An 18,629-nucleotide genomic window follows, 5' to 3' on the forward strand; every position below is an offset into this window, starting at 1 on the left:
CGGTAGCGCTATTATGGTACTCAACTATATAACATGAATGATCCTTTTGCGTAGTGACCTTTTGCACAGTTTCCAGCCCCACCCTGACCAGTGTACAGTACAAACTGTAACCCCACACCACTTAGAGGGGATTAGATGGGTTTAAGTACACAATAGGTAATTGGACCAAAATGCTGGAAATACTCAGCAGGTCAGGCAGCATCTGTGGAGAGAGAAACAGAGTTAACGATTCAGGTCGATGACTCTGTTTCTCTCTCCACAGATGCTGCCTGACCTGCTGAGTATTTCCAGCATTTTCTGTTTTTATTTCAGATTTCCAGCATCCGCAGTATTTTGCTTTTGCTCTTTACTTATGTTTGTTCTTTCATTCAGTGCACCTTAACGAGGTGCGAACTAGTGAGTAAGCACAGCCGTTTCTGCCCGAAATAAACAGAGCGCTTAAGACGCTATAACCGGTCGTTAGTGCAAATGGATACTGGTTATCGCTTTACGACCGATATAAGTGACTGTCAGTTTTAAACATGGACGTTTTAAGTGGTGGGGACTGTATAGAGGCAGAAACCTCTTCCTGTTGGCACACCTTTTTGTAGAGATTGTATTTTCATAAATAGCCATGTGCGAGGAACATAGGAACAGGAGGAGGCCATTCAGCCCCTCGAGCCTGTTCTGCCATTCAATGAGATCATGGCCGATCTGTATCTTGACTCCATCCACCCACCTTGGCTCCATATCCCTTAATACCCTTGGCTAGCAAAAATCTATCAATCTCAGATTTAAAATTATTAATTGAGCTAACATCTACTGCTTTTTGTGGGAGAGAGTTCCACACTTCTACCACCCTTTGCGGGAAGAAGTGTTTCCTAACTTCTCTCCTGAATGGCCTGGCTCTGATTTTAAGGTTATGTCCCCTGGTCCTAGACTCCCCCACCAGCGGAAAAAGTTTCTCTCTCTCTACTCTATCAATTCCTTTCAAAATCCTAAAAATCTTAATCAAATCACCCCTTCACCTTCTATATTCCAGGGAATACAAGCCTAGTTTATGTAATCTTTCCTCATAATCTAACCCTTGGAGCCCTGGTAACATTCTGGTGAATGTGCACTGCTCCCCTACCAAGGCTATGTCCACTGACATTCCCCTGTTCAATACTTTAGTTACTCCCTCAAAAAATTCAGTTCGGTTTGTTAGACATGACCTAGCCTTTGTTGGCTCTCTCTAATCAGCTCACATTTCTCCAAGTGCTCAGTCACTCTGTCCTTAATTATAGATTCCACAATCTATAACTTCCCCACAACAGATGTTAGACTAACAGGTCTATAATTTCCTGGTTTCTCTCCCTTACCTTTCTTAAATAATGGAGTTACATTTGTAATTTTCCAATCTAAAGGGACAACTCCTGAATCGAGAGAGCTTTGGAAGATTATGGCTAAAGCATCTGCAATTTCCTCACCTACTTCATTTAAAACCCCGAGGTGGAAACCATCAGGTCCTAGGGATTTATCAGTCTTTAGTGCCATTAGTTTTTTTCATACTGAATCTTGTTTACGTTAACTTCAGTGAGTTCCAGTCCTTGATTCATTATTAGTTTCCCTGGAATGTCAGGTATATTATCCTCTTCCTCTACTGTGAAGACTGACACAAATTAATTATTCAACGGGCTGGATTTTCATTGAGGAGGCGGGTAGGAGGCGGGACTACAACTTTCGGGGTTGTAGTCCCGCCTCCATCGAGTTCTAGCCAACCCACGCGATTTTGCCTTGATTGACCTTGTTGAGCCTGCCCAGCGGGCTCAGCAGGCCAATTAAGGGCCACCCGGCAACAGGTGATGTCACAGATTGATATTTCATCTGTCAAGAGCTTTTGACAGATGAAATATCAGCATTCGACAGCTGTTTGAAGCTGTCAAACACTGACAATCTGTACTTCAGGTTAATTCCTTCCTCTCAGGATGATTTAGAGATCTCCCCAGAACAGAAAGCTGAATGCTGCAATTTTTGACAGATCGCGGCCATTCTGCTTTCTGTGCCGGTGAGATGAGGGACTCCCGAGACCTGAAGGAAGGAAGGCTGTAAAGGTAAGTAAAACTTCTTTAAACACTTTACACACACCAAACACACTTACCTCTGCACTCATGCACCCATCACTCACCTGAACACCGGACATCTCGACCCCCCAAGCCCTTCAGCCCGACGGCCCACCTCGCTAACTTGGCGTGGTTTGGAGCCGTCGGGAATCCCACACTTCAGCTATGAAAATAGGGATTAGGCTAAAAACTGCCTGTTAACAGGCAGTTAATTGGCACTAATCCCCTTCCCGCCTCGGGGAGGCGGGTCCCAGTGCGGGTCGGGTACCTGCCTCCTTTGAAACAGGCATGGAGGCGGGTTGGGGGCGGGATGGGCTCGTCCCCCTGATTTCGGGATTTTAACCCCCCACACGCCTCCAATCCCGCCTCCACGGCCCGATGAAAATCCTGTCCAACAAGTCTGCCATTTCCTCATTTTAATTTGTAATATTACCCACATCTGTCTTTAAAGAGCCCACATTGCTCTTGACTACCCTTTTTCTTCTAATACAATTGTAAAACTTTTTGTGTTAATCTTGATAACCCTCGCAAGTTTCTTTTCGTATTCCCTTTTAGCAACTGTCGACAGTTGATTAACTTTGCTGCACTCTCTCGTTCCACAGGCTCCAGATGTTGGAGGCGATCTGCAAGCACTGGGAGGGGCCGATCAGCCTTGCGCTCTACCTGTCTGATGCCGAGGCCCAGCAGTTCCTCCGCTACGCCCAGGGCTCGGAGGTCCTGATGGGCAGGAGCAACGTTGGCTACCACATCGTCTACAAGGAAGGACAGTTCTATCCTGTCAATCTGCTGCGGAACATAGCGATGAAACACGTCAACACACCCTACATGTTCCTGTCCGACATTGACTTCCTCCCCATGTATGGTCTCTATGAGTACCTCAGGTATTGAATGAGATCAAGAGCACCTACACAGGCTAGGGTCACGGTTGTCACACATTGCCAAAATAATAGGCTGAATGTCGCCAACATTTGAAATATAATTACATACAGTTACATAGGCCGGAATTTTAAGCTGGAGGTGGGTCGGAAGCCGGTGGGGGGGGGGGGCTCACAGAAAGCGGTTGGGAAACCCAGGAGAATGGGTTACCCACAGGCCCTGCCGAATTTAACGGCAGGGCCTGATTAACCTTTCAAAGCTCTGTTTCCCAGCCCCAGCCAGCCAGATGGAGATGCCTGCAGCACTCAGCCGCAGAGAGGAGGCAGTGTAGTCGAGGGCCGGAGGACGGTCGGGGGAGGCAGTGTAGTCGAGGGCCGGAGGACGGTCGGGGCAGGACAGTTGGGGCCAGAGAGGGAAGGCCAGGAAGGCGATCGGGGGCCGGAGGTGGGAGGTCAGAGGCCTCGTTGTGGGGGGGGGGGATTCAGAAGCTTCGGGAGGCCTATTCGATCTCAGGGAGTGGGTGAGGCAGGGACGCTGGATTTAGCAGGTAAGTGGAAAGTCACTTACCTCCTGGCTCCAGCAGTCCTTGCCTTACTTTAGCTGCCGGGCTCCCCCAGGTCTGGGAAACCTGACTAGCCAGAGGTAAATTTGTAATGGTGTTTAAATCTGAGCCACACCAGACTCATTATAACATTTAAATGGGCGACCTGCCCCCTGGGAGCGGGTTGGCTGCCCCCACCCCCGTCCCGCCTCCATTAAAACCGGAAGTGGGTGGGTTGGATGGGGGTTGTGGTCGGGATTTAGTTTTTTAACTCTTTATCCTCCCATCCGACCTCAACTCACCCGTTTTTTGGGGTTCAAATTCCCTCCATAGGGCTCGATTTTCACTGAGCCGTGGAGTCGGGCTTGGAGGCGTGCGGTTGGTTAAAATCGCAAAAACTGGCGGGCGGGACCCCCCCCCCCCACCCCGCCTGGTTCCCGACTCCGAGCAATTTTAACCCAGGCGTGTCTGATGGACCCAACTCCGTCCCACATCCAACAGGCGAGACTGGTCTTTAAGGCCCTTAATAACCACTAAATGGCCTCTATAATCCTATTTTAACAGGCCCTTGCAAATTTAACCCTTTTCCCACGTAAAACACGCCTGGTGGGAAACACGAATGTGAAACCTGGCGGGAGCACTATTGGATTGCTGACTATCAACTGCAAGTCAACCATTAAAGAGGAGATTTGATCAGCCATCATTTGCAGGTGGCAGGACTTAGTGGTCTCAGGTCTGGGGCAACTTTTAGAAGGCTTAACCACACCTGTGGAATCTTGGAGCCTCACACCCATCTCCAGTGTGGCCTCCTGAGAAATCCCTCTCGCCACCTTCACTCAGCGCTTCCTCAACTGAGGCATATACCAGAAGCATGGGAGCCATTTATTTCCTTCCCACCTGGGCATTAGAGGAGCTCGAGCACCAGCCGCGTCAGCAGCAGAACCAGGAACAACAGCAGCACCAGCAACAGCAGCAGCAGCAGGAGTGCCAGGCTGCTGCTCACCCACCTGAGGCTGCACAGGCCAGTAGGGGCCAGCGCCTGGAAGCCCGTCGGCGCAGGAGATACCCCCCAAACAGGGTCTACAGACACAGGGTCAGCTACCTCAACATGTCTGAGCAGCAGTGCCAAAGGCGGCTCCGACTTTCGCGAGAGGTAGTGACTGACATCTGTGCAATGTTACAGCAAGACCTGCAGCCCAGAGGACCAGGTGGACAAGCATTACCAGTGGCCGTCAAAGTCACCACCGCACTCAACTTTTTTGCCTCAGGCTCATTCCAGGGATCAGCAGCAGACATCAGCGGTGTCGCCCAGGCGGCCACACACACTTGCATCACGCAGGTAACCGATGCCGTCTGTATCCTCGCGCACAATCACATCCATTTCTCCAAGGATCGAGCAAGTGTCACGGCGCGAGCGGTTGGATTAGCTAATCTGGCAGACTTTCCAAGGGTGCAGGGCGTCATTCACTGCACACATGTGGCCCTTAGGGCACCTCATCACAATCCAGGTATTTTTGTCAACCGCAAGGGCTTCCACTCCCTCAACGTTCAGCTGGTGTGTGACCACAAGAAGGAAATTTTGCATGTTTGTGCCATGTACCCTGGCAGTTGCCATGACTCCTTCATACTGCGCCAGTCTAGTGTGCCTCCGCTATTCAGTCCACCAGACCAACTTAACGGATAGCTACTTGGAGACAAGGGCTATCCCGTGAGGACGTGGCTAATGACGCCGTTGAGTAGCCCATCCAATGAAGCTGAGGAGAGTTACAACTCCAGCCACATATCCACCAGAGCCATAATCGAGCAAACCATCGGTTTGCTGAAGATGCGCTTCAGATGCCTGGATAGATCAGGTGGAGCCCTGCAGTACTCAGCAGTCAGGGTCTCCAGAATCGTCGTGGTTTGCTGTGCACTTCACAACATGGCACAGCGTCGTGGCTTGCAGATTCCTGAGGACCAAGTGGCTCCTCACATATCCTCCTCAGATGAGGAGGAGGAGGAGGAGGGCGAAAACGAACATCCTGCAGAGGTCCATCAACCAGCGGCAGCATTACACGAGAACATTGCTGCCCGGGATGCAAGGAACGCACTCATCCTAGCCAGATTTGCTTAGCCTAGCCAATCAAGCACGTTTGCCTCGCAGCTTCTTACCTGAGCATCGACAATGGCCAAGAACCAGAGGATTCCTAGCACTCTGACCACCATACTGACAATTGCAAGTATGCCTAAGCCCTCAATGTGGAAGTCCCACTAGCAAAATGACAGACGATACAACTGCAACATTTGCCATCAGAAATTTTATGTACATTAACGAAGTGATGGCATTTTTGCTGCAGCTCCCTCACACTGCACAGTCAAGAAGCTTGGCAGTCTGCAGAAGAAGCAAGGCTTGCTGTGGACCTTAAATGCAGCAGCAATGATGACGTCATCGGAGGGGACTTTCAGTCATGAAAAACCCATTTGCAAAGGCTTCCCACACGTTGGAAATCAATTGGCCACTTAAGTTAAAATTGCATCAATCTCCCACATCCATTTAGATTCGTGTGGGAAACACGAAATTCGGATAACACGACACCATCCCGCACCTGAGTTAAAATCGCCCCCATAGAGTCTACAGCACAGAAACAGGCCATTCGGCCCAACTGGTCTGTGCCAAGGTTTATTCTCCACATGAGCCTCCTCCCACCCTACTTCATCTCACCCTATCAGCATTTCCTTCTATTCCTTTCTCCCTCAGGTGTTTATCCAGCTTCCCTTAAATGCATCTCTGCTATTCGCCTCAATCACTCCCTGTGGTAGCTAGTTCCACATTTTAACCACTCTCTGGGTAAAGAAGTTTCTCCTGAATTCCCTACTGGATTTATTAGTGACTGTCTTATATTTATGGCCCCTAGTTCTGGTTTCCCCCACAAATGGAAACCCTGTCTGTACATCTATCCTAACGAACCCCTTCATAAACTTAAAGACCTCTATCAGGTCACCCCCCAGCCTTCTCCTTTCTAGAGAAAAGAGCCCCAGCCTGTTCAGCCTTTCCTGATAGTTATAACCTCTCAGATCTGGTATCATCCCAGTAAATATTTTTTGTACCTTCTCCAGTGCCTCCATGTCCTTTTTTGCAATATGGAGTCCAGTACTGTGCCCAGTACTCTAACTCTAGCTGAATTGCGTCTCAATAGGATATCTTGAAGAATCGCAAGGTAAATACTCGGCTCCGGGAAAGCTGATCGAAGAGAGGGAGAGGTCGGTGCAGTGGGTCAGACACTAGCCTTTCAGTCTGTAGCTTATGTTGAAATCCAGCCCAAAGTAATGAACTTAATGTCATCTTTGCCTGCAAACTGTTTCTTCTCCTAAGCGCTACGTGCTCACACCTCCTGCTCCCTGCATCCCCAAGGTGTTGATATCAGGACTCATCTCCCAGCTGTAACTCATCCTTTCCCAGGGCCTCAAACTGCGGAACTCTTCCCTCTATCAATATTCCCTTTCTCGCAGGGGTTTAAAAACCCAGCTTGTCATTGGCCCAGAAATTCGGGTCGGAGGCTTCCCGCGGGTGCAAGCCCCCGACCTGCACTTACCTACCGCGTCGGCCATTGAGCTGTGGGCCCCCGTGGGATTCTGATCCTGGGCCTGCTCCAACTGCCGGCGCGCAGTGCTTGCATATCCCAGGGGCGCAGTTAGTTCGATGCGTCCCCTGGGATCACGTGGGCCATGGAGAGCCAATCGGAGCAGGGAAATGCCCCTTCATAAAATTGACAGGAAGAGCTGTCAAAACTATAAATACTATAAGCCCCAAAACATCACTAAAAATTCAAATAATTTTTTTAAAAACATCACATTTTTAAAATAACTATAAATTACATAAAATAACTATTTTAAACAATAATTTAAATTTTTGAAAATACTAATATTTTCTAACGGGGCTAAAAATAAACTTACCTTTAAAGTATTTAAAAATAATAAACCTGTGGAAAAAATGTTTTAATTTTAATTAAATCACCACTTACCTTGTTAAAAGCAGGCCTTGCGCCTGCTTTTTACATGTATAACTCCTGGAGACTTACCCTCCCAGAGAAACCTGGAAAAAAACCGGAAGTTCGATGCGCACGCGCTGCCTCTCCGGTGCACGCGTTCCACCTGTGAACCCCTTCCTTTAAGGGAACAGAAGTTCCGGTTTCCCGCGCATGCGCAGTGCATGCACGAAACCGGCACTTCAGTTGGGCCTATGGGTGAGTACCCCATGTGTACTCACCCGTGGAGACCCAAATTTCTGGGCCATTGTCTCCTCTTCCACCCCTTCATACCTGTTGATGTTTCTCACCTCCCCGTTTACAGTTTTAACCTCTGGTGACTGATGCCTCGCACTTTCACGTTGTTTTCTCAATATGTAAATAGAGAAAGTCTTTTGAGAGGGCTGTGGAATTTTAAATGACCCCGCCTATGCCTACGCCTACGCACCGTGCAATTCCCCCAGGGAATAATCACTCAGACCTGGAATAATGAGGGGAGACCTGCTCATCCCTCCCAGCAACAGTGGGCACATTCTTCTGTTCAATGGGCCAGCAGCATCACCTGCAGGACTGTGCCGGTACTGCAGCCGCTGGAAGCGTTCACATTTAACCGCATGGGCTGGGAATTACTATTGCCAGTATTTGCTGATAACTTTTGCCTGGCACTCCTCTGTCCTCTTGTTTTTTACATTTTAAATGTCTCCGTTAAAGTAGTGGACGGAGGAATATTTACCAAACGTGTTGAGTTGACCTGCTATTATTCCCAACAGTAATTTCTAGCCTGCTGAAATTTTAGGGACAGGAAAAGGCCTTACAGAGTTCTGGCACTGAACCCCCTCATTTCATTGTAATAGCAGCACTGCATGTGTTGTCATTTGCACTTGTCTTATCTTCTCCTTCCCTCACCTTCGCCTCCCCTCTCCTGTTCTATTCCAATCCTCCTCTCTGCACGCCTTCTCCAGCTTCCATTTAACACTTCCTCGCCCCTCTCCACCCCTTTTTTCTCTTCCTTTTCCCCCTCTCTTTTCCTTTCTCTTCTCTTTCTTGGTTTCTTTCCCTCTGTCTCTCCCCCATCCATTTCCTCCCTCCCTCTAGCTTTCCCCCGTCTCTCCTCCATCTTTCCCCTCTTCCGTGTCACAACTTCCATCTCCCCGTCTCTCCCCTCCCCCTCCTCCCTGCACCCCTTCTCTCCCGCCTCTGCCTCTCTCTCCCCCTCCCACTCTGCTCTCTTGCTCCTTCTCTTCGCTTCTCAGGTGTCAGCCTGGCTCAGTGGGTCACACTCTCGCCTCTGAGTCAGAAGGTCGTGGGTAAGAACCCCACTCCAGAGACTTGAGCAGGTAATCCAGGCTGACACTCCAGTGCAGTACTGCGGGAGCGCTGCACTGTCAGAGGTGCCGTCTTTCGGATGAGGCATTAAACCGAGGCCCCGCCTGCCCTCTCAAGTGGATGTAAAATATCCCACAGCACTATTCAAAGAAGAGCAGGGAGTTCTCCCCGGTGTCGTGAGCAATATTTATCCCTTCACCAACATCACTAAAAAACATTATCTGATCATTTATCTCATTGCGTTTGTGGGATTTTGATGTGCACAAATTAGCTGCCGTGTTTCCTAAATTACAACAGTGACTGCACTTCACAAAAGTACTTAACTTGACTGTAAAGGGTTTTGGGATGCCCTGAGGTCGTGAAAGGCACTATATAAATGCAAGGCTTTCTTTCTTTCCCTCCCTCCGTCTATTCACTTCCTTCATGCCTTCACTCTGTCTGTCTCCTCTCCCCCTTCTCTTACACGATGCCCTGGATATTATCGTGCAATGTGAATTGTTTGCAGTTCTGAATATTCTGTGTGTCCTTCTCTTGCAGGAAGTCTGTTGTCCAGCTTGATATGACTAACACGAAGAAAGCTCTAATTGTGCCAGCGTTTGAGACTCTCCGCTATCGCCTGTCCTTCCCAAAATCTAAAGCGGAGTTATTGTCCATGTTAGACATGGGAACGCTCTTCACTTTTAGGTAATGACTGAGCAGGTTAGATTTTTATACCTGTAACACATATATGACCACATGTATACAATCATATATAATGTGTTAATATGGATTTTTATACACGTGTATAAAATATGTGACACTTGATTTCAGCCAGGCTATCAGCAATTGTACCTGCTCTGGAGTGTTTGATGGGACAGTGTAGAGGGAGCTTTACTCTGTATCTAACCCGTGCTGTACCTGCCCTGGGAGTGTTTGATGGGGACAGTGTAGAGGGAGCTTTACTCTGTATCTAACCCGTGCTGTACCTGTCCTGGGAGTGATTGATGGGACAGTGTAGAGGGAGCTTTACTCTGCATGTAACCCGTGCTGTACCTGCCCTGGGAGTGTTTGATGGGACAGTGTAGAGGGAGCTTTACTCTGTATCTAACCCATGCTGCACCTGTCCTGGGAGTGTTTGATGGGACAGTGTAGAGGGAGCTTTACTCTGTATCTAACCCGTGCTGTACCTGCCCTGGGAGTGTTTGATGGGGACAGTGTAGAGGGAGCTTTACTCTGTATCTAACCCGTGCTGTACCTGCCCTGGGAGTGTTTGATGGGACAGTGTAGAGGGAGCTTTACTCTGTATCTAACCCATGCTGCACCTGTCCTGGGAGTGTTTGATGGGACAGTGTAGAGGGAGCTTTACTCTGTATCTAACCCGTGCTGTACCTGCCCTGGGAGTGTGTGATGGGACAGTGTAGAGGGAGCTTTACTCTGTATCTAACCCGTGCTGTACCTGCCCTGGGAGTGTTTGATGGGGACAGTGTAGAGGGAGCTTTACTCTGTATCTAACCCGTGCTGTACATGCCCTGGGAGTGTTTGATGGGGCAGTGTAGAGGGAGCTTTACTCTGTATCTAACCCGTGCTGTACCTGCCCTGGGAGTGTTTGATGGGACAGTGTAGAGGGAGCTTTACTCTGTATTTAACCCGCACTGTACCTGCCCTGGGAGTGTTTGATGGGACAGTGTAGAGGGAGCTTTACTCTGTATCTAACCCGTGCTGTACCTGCCCTGGGAGTGTTTGATGGGACAGTGTAGAGGGAGCTTTACTCTGTATCTAACCCGTGCTGTACCTGCCCTGGGAGTGTTTGATGGGACAGTGTAGAGGGAGCTTTACTCTGTATCTAACCCGTGCTGTACCTGCCCTGGGAGTGTTTGATGGGGACAGTGTAGAGGGAGCTTTACTCTGTATCTAACCCGTGCTGTACCTGTCCTGGGAGTGATTGATGGGACAGTGTAGAGGGAGCTTTACTCTGCATGTAACCCGTGCTGTACCTGCCCTGGGAGTGTTTGATGGGACAGTGTAGAGGGAGCTTTACTCTGTATCTAACCCATGCTGCACCTGTCCTGGGAGTGTTTGATGGGACAGTGTAGAGGGAGCTTTACTCTGTATTTAACCCGCACTGTACCTGCCCTGGGAGTGTTTGATGGGACAGTGTAGAGGGAGCTTTACTCTGTATCTAACCCGTGCTGTACCTGCCCTGGGAGTGTTTGATGGGACAGTGTAGAGGGAGCTTTACTCTGTATCTAACCCGTGCTGTACCTGCCCTGGGAGTGTTTGATGGGACAGTGTAGAGGGAGCTTTACTCTGTATCTAACCCATGCTGCACCTGCCCTGGAGTGATTGATGGGACAGTGTAGAGGGAGCTTTACTCTGTATCTAACCCGCGCTGTACCTGCCCTGGGAGTGTTTGATGGGACAGTGTAGAGGGAGCTTTACTCTGTATCTAACCCGTGCTGTACCTGCCCTGGGAGTGTTTGATGGGACAGTGTAGAGGGAGCTTTACTCTGTATCTAACCCATGCTGCACCTGCCCTGGAGTGATTGATGGGACAGTGTAGAGGGAGCTTTACTCTGTATCTAACCCGCGCTGTACCTGCCCTGGGAGTGTTTGATAGGACAGTGTAGAGGGAGCTTTACTCTGTATCTAACCCATGCTGTACCTGCCCTGGGAGTGTTCGATGGGACAGTGTAGAGGGAGCTTTACTTTGTATCTAACCCATGCTGTACCTACCCTGGGAGTGTTTGATGGGACAGTGTAGAGGGAGCTTTACTTTGTATCTAACCCATGCTGTACCTGCCCTGGGAGTGTTTGAAAGGACAGTGTAGAGGGAGCTTTACTCTGTATCTAACCCATGCTGTACCTGCCCTGGGAGTGTTTGATGGGACAGTGTAGAGGGAGCTTTACTCTGTATCTAGCCCGTGCTGTACCTGCCCTGGGAGTGTTTGATGGGGCAGTGTAGAGGGAGCTTTACTCTGTATCTAACCTGTGCTATAATGAAAAATATCAGAACTGAACTATAACAGAATGATTTGTTGTTGATAAATGATCCCATATGAATAGGCCTAACTGTAAACCAGGGATTGACTACATTGCTCCACTTTCAGCTTTCCCTCTGTGGACTGGGTGAAAGGTCACTGCACAGAAGGAGCATTCTTGTTATATAGTCGAGTGCTACCATGTTATACCGGCCATCGCGTATAGCGAGCAAATCGCGTTTGCATGAACGTACCCGCTATAAGTGGTGAGAACTGTAACTTGGCTATGTTCCCCAGAGAGAACACCTCGGACTCACTGCCCATGCTCTGTTCTGCAGGTATCACGTTTGGACCAAGGGTCACGCTCCAACGAACTTTGCCAAATGGCGGACAGCCACCACCCCCTATCACGTCGATTGGGAGGCAGACTTTGAGCCTTATGTTGTAGTAAGGCGGGACTGCCCGGAGTATGACAGGAGGTTCGTCGGGTTTGGCTGGAATAAAGTAGCACACGTCATGGAGCTGGATGCGCAGGTACTGTATTCTGTCCCCTATCGGGATCCGTAGGCAAACACCGTAGCTTCAGAGCAGCGCTGTCAGCTGTCTTATTTATCACAATGAAAGCTGTATGGAATGGAGAAAATCACTCTTTAGTTGATAGACTCTAATGCGCAATATGCTTCTTGTGTGATGCTATTGATCCATCATCTCAAATTGCTCCCATCGCTGTCGCCACCAGTTTTAGCCCAATATTTCACCTTAAAGTTACACACCTCAGAGGCGTTGAGCTTCCTGTTTTAAGGTAAAACGTCAGGTTGCCTGACTTGCCCCATAGGAGCGTGATCTTTCAGAGAATGTCACACTGTTAGAGGGTCGTTAATTCATTCTCCAATCTGTCATTGTCTTTATGCCCCAGAATGCTCTCTCCAGACACAGTCCAAATTTGGAAGGGCAGAAAATAGACTTGCATTTCTATAGCGCCTTTCACGATCTCAAGACGCCCCAAAGTGCTTTACAGCCAATGAAGTACTTTTGAAGTGGAGTCACTGTTGAAATGTGGGAAACGCGGCAGCCATTTTGTGCACAGCAAGCTCCCACAAACAGCAATGTGGTAATGACCAGATAATCTGTTTTTTAATGTTGGTTGAGGGATAAATATTGGCCAGGACACCGGGAATAACTCCCCTGCTCTCCTTTGAAATAGTGCCACGGGATCTTTTACGTCCACCTGTAATTGTAATTCTACTGCGGGTATACATTTTTTGACAGTTCACATAGACTTAGTAAAAAAAAATTATCTCCCCTCCCATCACTACACTTTACTGAAATCCTAATGATAACATCAGGGTAATTAAATTCTGAATAACAACAGAAAATGCTGGCAAAACGCAGCAGGCCAGGCAACGTCCGTGGAGAGAGAAACAGAGTCAACGTCTCGGGTCGAAACCCTTCGACACAACAGTTCTGTAGAAGGGTTTCGACCCGAAACGTTAACCCTATTTCTCTCTCCACGGACGTTGCCTGGCCTGCTGCGTTTTGCCAGCATTTTCTGTTGTTATTTTGGATTTCCAGCATCCGCAGTATTTTGCTATCATAATTAAATTCTGTGATGTAATCAAGGTCCAATGACAGCCCAGAATCTCTGTTATATAAACATGCAGTACTTTACCCTCATAAAAACCGGCAGGATTTAAATGTAAACATTTAAGTTACATTTTTAATTCCAAAATATAGAATTTTTCTGAGGAACTGACTTTATTAACATTGACTAGCTTCTGTGTGAAGCTCTCGCGATGGTTCAATTGGTAAACAGAGCCATGCAGGTCAGAGAGGCCCAGGCTCGATCCCTGGCCTGTGCAGAGCAGTGGTAGGGGACCTACAATTAGCTTCATTGCCCTGGGCTAGAGAAGGAATTAAATCACCCAGGGTTCCTACTGCTGGGCACTGTCCAGCGACTCCTGTAAATGTACAAGACTGTCAGGTGAGCTCAGGATCTGCCTCGACCACCATGCATTCCATGGCCAAATAGCCTGCCGGCACTGTGAGGTTTCACACGTGAAGACTGGCCGCGTGGTTGAGGAAGTGTACCCCAGCAGGAGCCAGGAGAGATGGGGAACAGAAGGGGGTAAAGACTCCTGAGCTTTGAGTCTGTATCCTTGGTTTAAGAGGCAGCTGGTTTGTTATTAGTATTCCTGGCAATGGGAGCTTTCTTCTGATACCTGAAGGCCAAGTGACTTCTGTCCAGCCATCTGTTGTGTGCTAACCCTGGGGCAGGTCCTAACTCAAGTCTCACACTTAAGTTGGTTTTTTGTTACCTTCCTCATGGATTTTAATCTTTGGGGTACCTTCTCCTATACGGGGGGGGGGGGCTGCACCTGAGGCCAAAAAGGCCCACCTACCCAAGACTGTCTGGAGTGGGGCCTGAGCCCAACCCTCTGATTCAGAAGTGGGAATACTAGCGGTCACTCTAACCGGACGCAGTACCCTGCTGGATGTCAGCCCAGTATTTAGAGACCCTGCTCTAATCTCCACTTTCCGGGACTGACTGGAGCGGGGCTCGAACTCGCCACGTTCTGACTTGGAGGTGGGAACACTACCATTAAGCCATAGGCTCGCTGCTATGGTATTCTGTACCGACACATGCGTATCTAACAGGGTGCTCTCCACCTGTCTCTCTCTCTCTCTCTCTGTCGTTGCAGGAATATGAGTTTATCGTCCTCCCCAACGCTTACATGATCCACATGCCTCACGCCCCCAGCTTCGATATCACCAAATTCCGTTCCAACAAGCAATATCGGATTTGCCTGAAGACGCTGAAGGAGGAGTTCCAGCAGGACATGTCGCGTCGCTATGGCTTCGCGGCGCTCAAATACCTGACTGCCGAAAACAACAGCTGAGACCCCCCCAGACTGTCCTCGACCGACTTCACTTAAAACACTGCGAGGAGTGAAATGGGGGGTGCTGTGTACAGCCAATCGTGCAAAAATCAAAAAACCAAAATTTACGTGTGTACCCGCCAGCGGTCAGGATTTGGGTGGAAGAGTTATACTTACAAGAGCTTACTTTGAGTCCTCCAAAGGCGTGTTAAAATATTCCTGTCGTTCGCTATTTAAGGCCTCTTCACCGTCCCACCCCATCTTATCGCCTTGCCCTTAAGGCGGGTCACCGATGTCCACGCAGCCTCTTTCAGTTAGGAGGGTGGGATGGCCCAGGCTTTAATGCAACAGCTGCCACCGCAACATTGCTCCTTGATTGTTCAGAGGGGTTTCCACCCTTGAGTGCACCCCTTCAAGAGCGTAACACTGTTGTCGTGGCCTAGCGCAGTGGAGACCAGCAGCAACAGTTGTGCTGTTCCTGGGTTGGTGTAACTTAGCAACTAGCATTGACCAGCTACTGCAATGTTGATTTTCCTTGACCATCTTTTGCCATTCTTAATCCTTGGAGGTTCCTGCACCACTCTGATTTTCCAGCTGCCTCAGGCAGGTTCAAGGGCCAGGGCCCAGCCCTGCTGCCTTCTGCTGCCGGCGCTCTTAGGCTGTTGGGCGGCAATGAGCATCCGAAGTCCTGCTCTGTCCAAAACTTGAGAGAGTGTCTGTAGATTCAATAGGGTTCAGTCTCTGGTTCTTGGTTTGGTTCAGGAGGGGCTGCCCAGGGGTAGTTGAGGGTGGGTGTTTCCAATGGCAAAAGGAAAGCTTGCAGCAAAGTTTTGACTCTTATTGTTACGTCAGAGGTGGAATTTTGGGAGCAAGTGACTGATGTGGCTTGGCTTGGGCAAGAGACAGCGCTCCTCCCAATTACCAGAGTGGGTTTTGAGGCTTCAATTATAAAAAAAAATAAAATGGGAGTGTGATTTGTCAACTTCTGTGAAAGGAAATAAAGCAGATTCTACCCAAGGATCATGCTTTGGTTTGTAAAATCTTATTTAACTTGTCTAAATCAGAAGGACAGGTTCCAACCCTTGTGCCAGCATCACTGAAGGATGGGGTCATTTGTGATATTGAGTTCACTTGGAGTGAATTGGAATCAAATAAATTAATGGCAGGGAGGTGTTGACGCATATTCCCGATTCCTAAAGTTTCCAATTTGGGCCTTTTCACCAAATTAATGAAATGTGACAATTGCTTAAATTGCTGAGTATTGATGCATCTGAAGAGGAAGATTTCTGTGCTCAACACTCATTGGAGCTGCTGAATTCTTTAAGCCTTACCATTAATGTCAAAATTGAAATCATGAAGGACATGGGGCTGCCCTTGATGTTCAAGTCGAAGTCGCGTTGAGGAGTGAAAAAGAACAGAACTGTGCGATCTAACTTGTCGAGGTTGGGCAACGTAGATGGTGGTGTTGAATTCATTTGATTGGCTGCCCCAGTGTATGAAATTTCTGCTGTCTCACCATAGACTGGCAGTGATTCATTTCATTGAGCCCTGGGTAAGTTAAGGACAAGACGTACAGAAGTAGAGGGAGATCAACAGGTTGCTCGGAACGGCGATTGAGGTTGGGACACTAGGTTAATGCAAGAAACAATTGGATGCTGCAACGGGAAGATGGTAGGATTGATATTTGGAAGGACAAGGTCAAGTGGGCTGAAGGGCCTTCTTCATACAAACCTATCTTATGATTGTCCTCAAGAAGTCAACTAAATTGAGGGAGAATTCATAATAGTGCAAACTGTACATGATCTGTGGAGTGGAGTGGGTTTGATAGCCTACACGGCCAATTCTCAGTCTGTACTCATGTGTTGGTGAATCTCTGCCCAGTTTCAATGCATCAATGACTCTTCTCCCGAGTGCTACTGAATCTGCTTTAGACTGTTGATGTGTGCATCAACCATTCGCAATATCTCGGTTATTTTCTGTTGAAGTCTTATCATATTCTGAAAAGAAGTTTGAGTTTCTGTGTGCCCTTAACAAAAGCTGTCAGTCTCCTTATTATGGAAGCTGCCAAGGTATGTCAGATGATTCCATGATGTACAGTTTGTCATGTAATCCCTACCCTGTCCCACAATGGATAAATATTGCTGAAACCAACCAGTACAATGACTGACAAAAAAAAAATCAACATTTCTCGGTGTCCCACAAATAATCTGACGGTATCTTTCAGGTATAAAAAATAAATATACCCTTCTTTAACACTTTTTGTCCTCAGGGAGAGCACGATGGATGAACTGTAGACTAATTATTAGGTTATATAAGCCTCAGGTTGCTTGGATCAGAGCACAGTGTTGTATTGGACTGGACAATCACTGGAAGACTTTTGGACTATTTGAAGCACCATTGGACTGATTGAGAATCATTGGATCATTATTGGACAGTATGGTGGATCGTTGGACTGATTGAGAATCATTGGATCATTATTGGACAGTATGGTGGATCGTTGGACTGTTGCAAATCATTGGATCATTATTGGACAGTATGGTGGATCGTTGGACTGTTGAGAATCATTGGATCATTATTGGACAGTATGGTGGATCGTTGGACTGATTGAGAATCATTGGATCATTATTGGACAGTATGGTGGATCGTTGGACTGTTGCGAATACAACTGGAGGATTCTTTGGACTGTATGAAGTGCTATTGGAATGCTTCAATTGTTGGACTATTGACGTTACTCAACCATTTGTGTCACTATTGGACTCTTTGAAATGCTCATGGGCCGGCTGCAGGATTGTAAGGGAAGAGGATTCTTTGGACTGTTTAATACACTGTGGTCTGCTTCAATTATTAGATTCTTTGGAATATCACTGGGCCAATTATGTCACCATTGGGTGTTTGCAGTACTATTACATTGTTTGGAAATTCATTGCAAAACTATTGAACTGTTTGGAGTAAGATTGGAAGTCTAGTGGAGCGGTGAGAGTACCATTGGAGAACTGTGGGACTATTTCGAATACCACTGGACTGCTAGCAGTACTATTAGAGAATAGTTGGACTGCTAGGAGTACTAGTGGAGGACTGTTGAACTGCTCAGAGTACTGCTGGAAAACTGTTGACTCCTTGGAGCACAATTGAAGGCCTATACTCCAGCTAGGAGTACCATTGGAGGACAGTTGGACAAATAGGAGCATCATTGGAGGACGGTGGGTCAACTAGGAGCATCATTGGAGGACGGTGGGACAGCTAGGAGCACCATTGGAGGACGGTGGGACAGCTAGGAACATCATTGGAGGATGGTGGGACAGCTAGGAGCATCATTGGAGGATGGTGGGACAGCTAGGAACACCATTGGAGGATGGTGGGACAGCTAGGAGCATCATTGGAGGACGGTGGGACAGCTAGGAGCACCATTGGAGGACGGTGGAACAGCTAGGAACACCATTGGAGGATGGTGGGACAGCTAGGAACATCATTGGAGGATGGTGGGACAGCTAGGAGCATCATTGGAGGATGGTGGGACAGCTAGGAGCACCATTGGAGGACGGTGGGACAGCTAGGAGCATCATTGGAGGACGGTGGGACAGCTAGGAGCATCATTGGAGGACGGTGGGACAGCTAGGAGCATCATTGGAGGACGGTGGGACAGCTAGGAGCATCATTGGAGGATGGTGGGACAGCTAGGAACATTATTGGAGGATGGTGGGACAGCTAGGAACATCATTGGAGGACGGTGGGACAGCTAGGAGCATCATTGGAGGACGGTGGGACAGCTAGGAGCATCATTGGAGGACGGTGGGACAGCTAGGAGCACCATTGGAGGATGGTGGGACAGCTAGGAGCATCATTGGAGGACGGTGGGACAGCTAGGAGCACCATTGGAGGATGGTGGGACAGCTAGGAACATCATTGGAGGACGGTGGGACAGCTAGGAGCATCATTGGAGGACGGTGGGACAGCTAGGAACATCATTG

General features: G+C 48.4%; 1 protein-coding gene across 1 annotated transcript in view; it reads left to right on the plus strand.

Annotated features, from left to right (window-relative positions):
• Positions 1-15,681, plus strand: part of LOC147105984 (xylosyl- and glucuronyltransferase LARGE1) — a 1,047,399-nt gene extending 1,031,718 nt beyond the window's left edge. Inside the window, exons 10-13 of the mRNA XM_086008605.1 lie at positions 2,684-2,962; positions 9,366-9,512; positions 12,124-12,319; positions 14,485-15,681. Coding sequence (XP_085864731.1) covers positions 2,684-2,962; positions 9,366-9,512; positions 12,124-12,319; positions 14,485-14,682 — 820 coding nt within the window. The 3' untranslated portion in view covers positions 14,683-15,681. The remainder of the gene's footprint in view (positions 1-2,683; positions 2,963-9,365; positions 9,513-12,123; positions 12,320-14,484) is intronic.
• Positions 15,682-18,629: the final 2,948 nt, after the last annotated feature.

The sequence above is a fragment of the Somniosus microcephalus genome, chromosome 16 (genome assembly GCF_052327205.1).
Source record: "Somniosus microcephalus isolate GS21.2 chromosome 16, FLI_Smic_1.0, whole genome shotgun sequence".
In the NCBI taxonomy this organism is placed as follows: domain Eukaryota; kingdom Metazoa; phylum Chordata; class Chondrichthyes; order Squaliformes; family Somniosidae; genus Somniosus; species Somniosus microcephalus.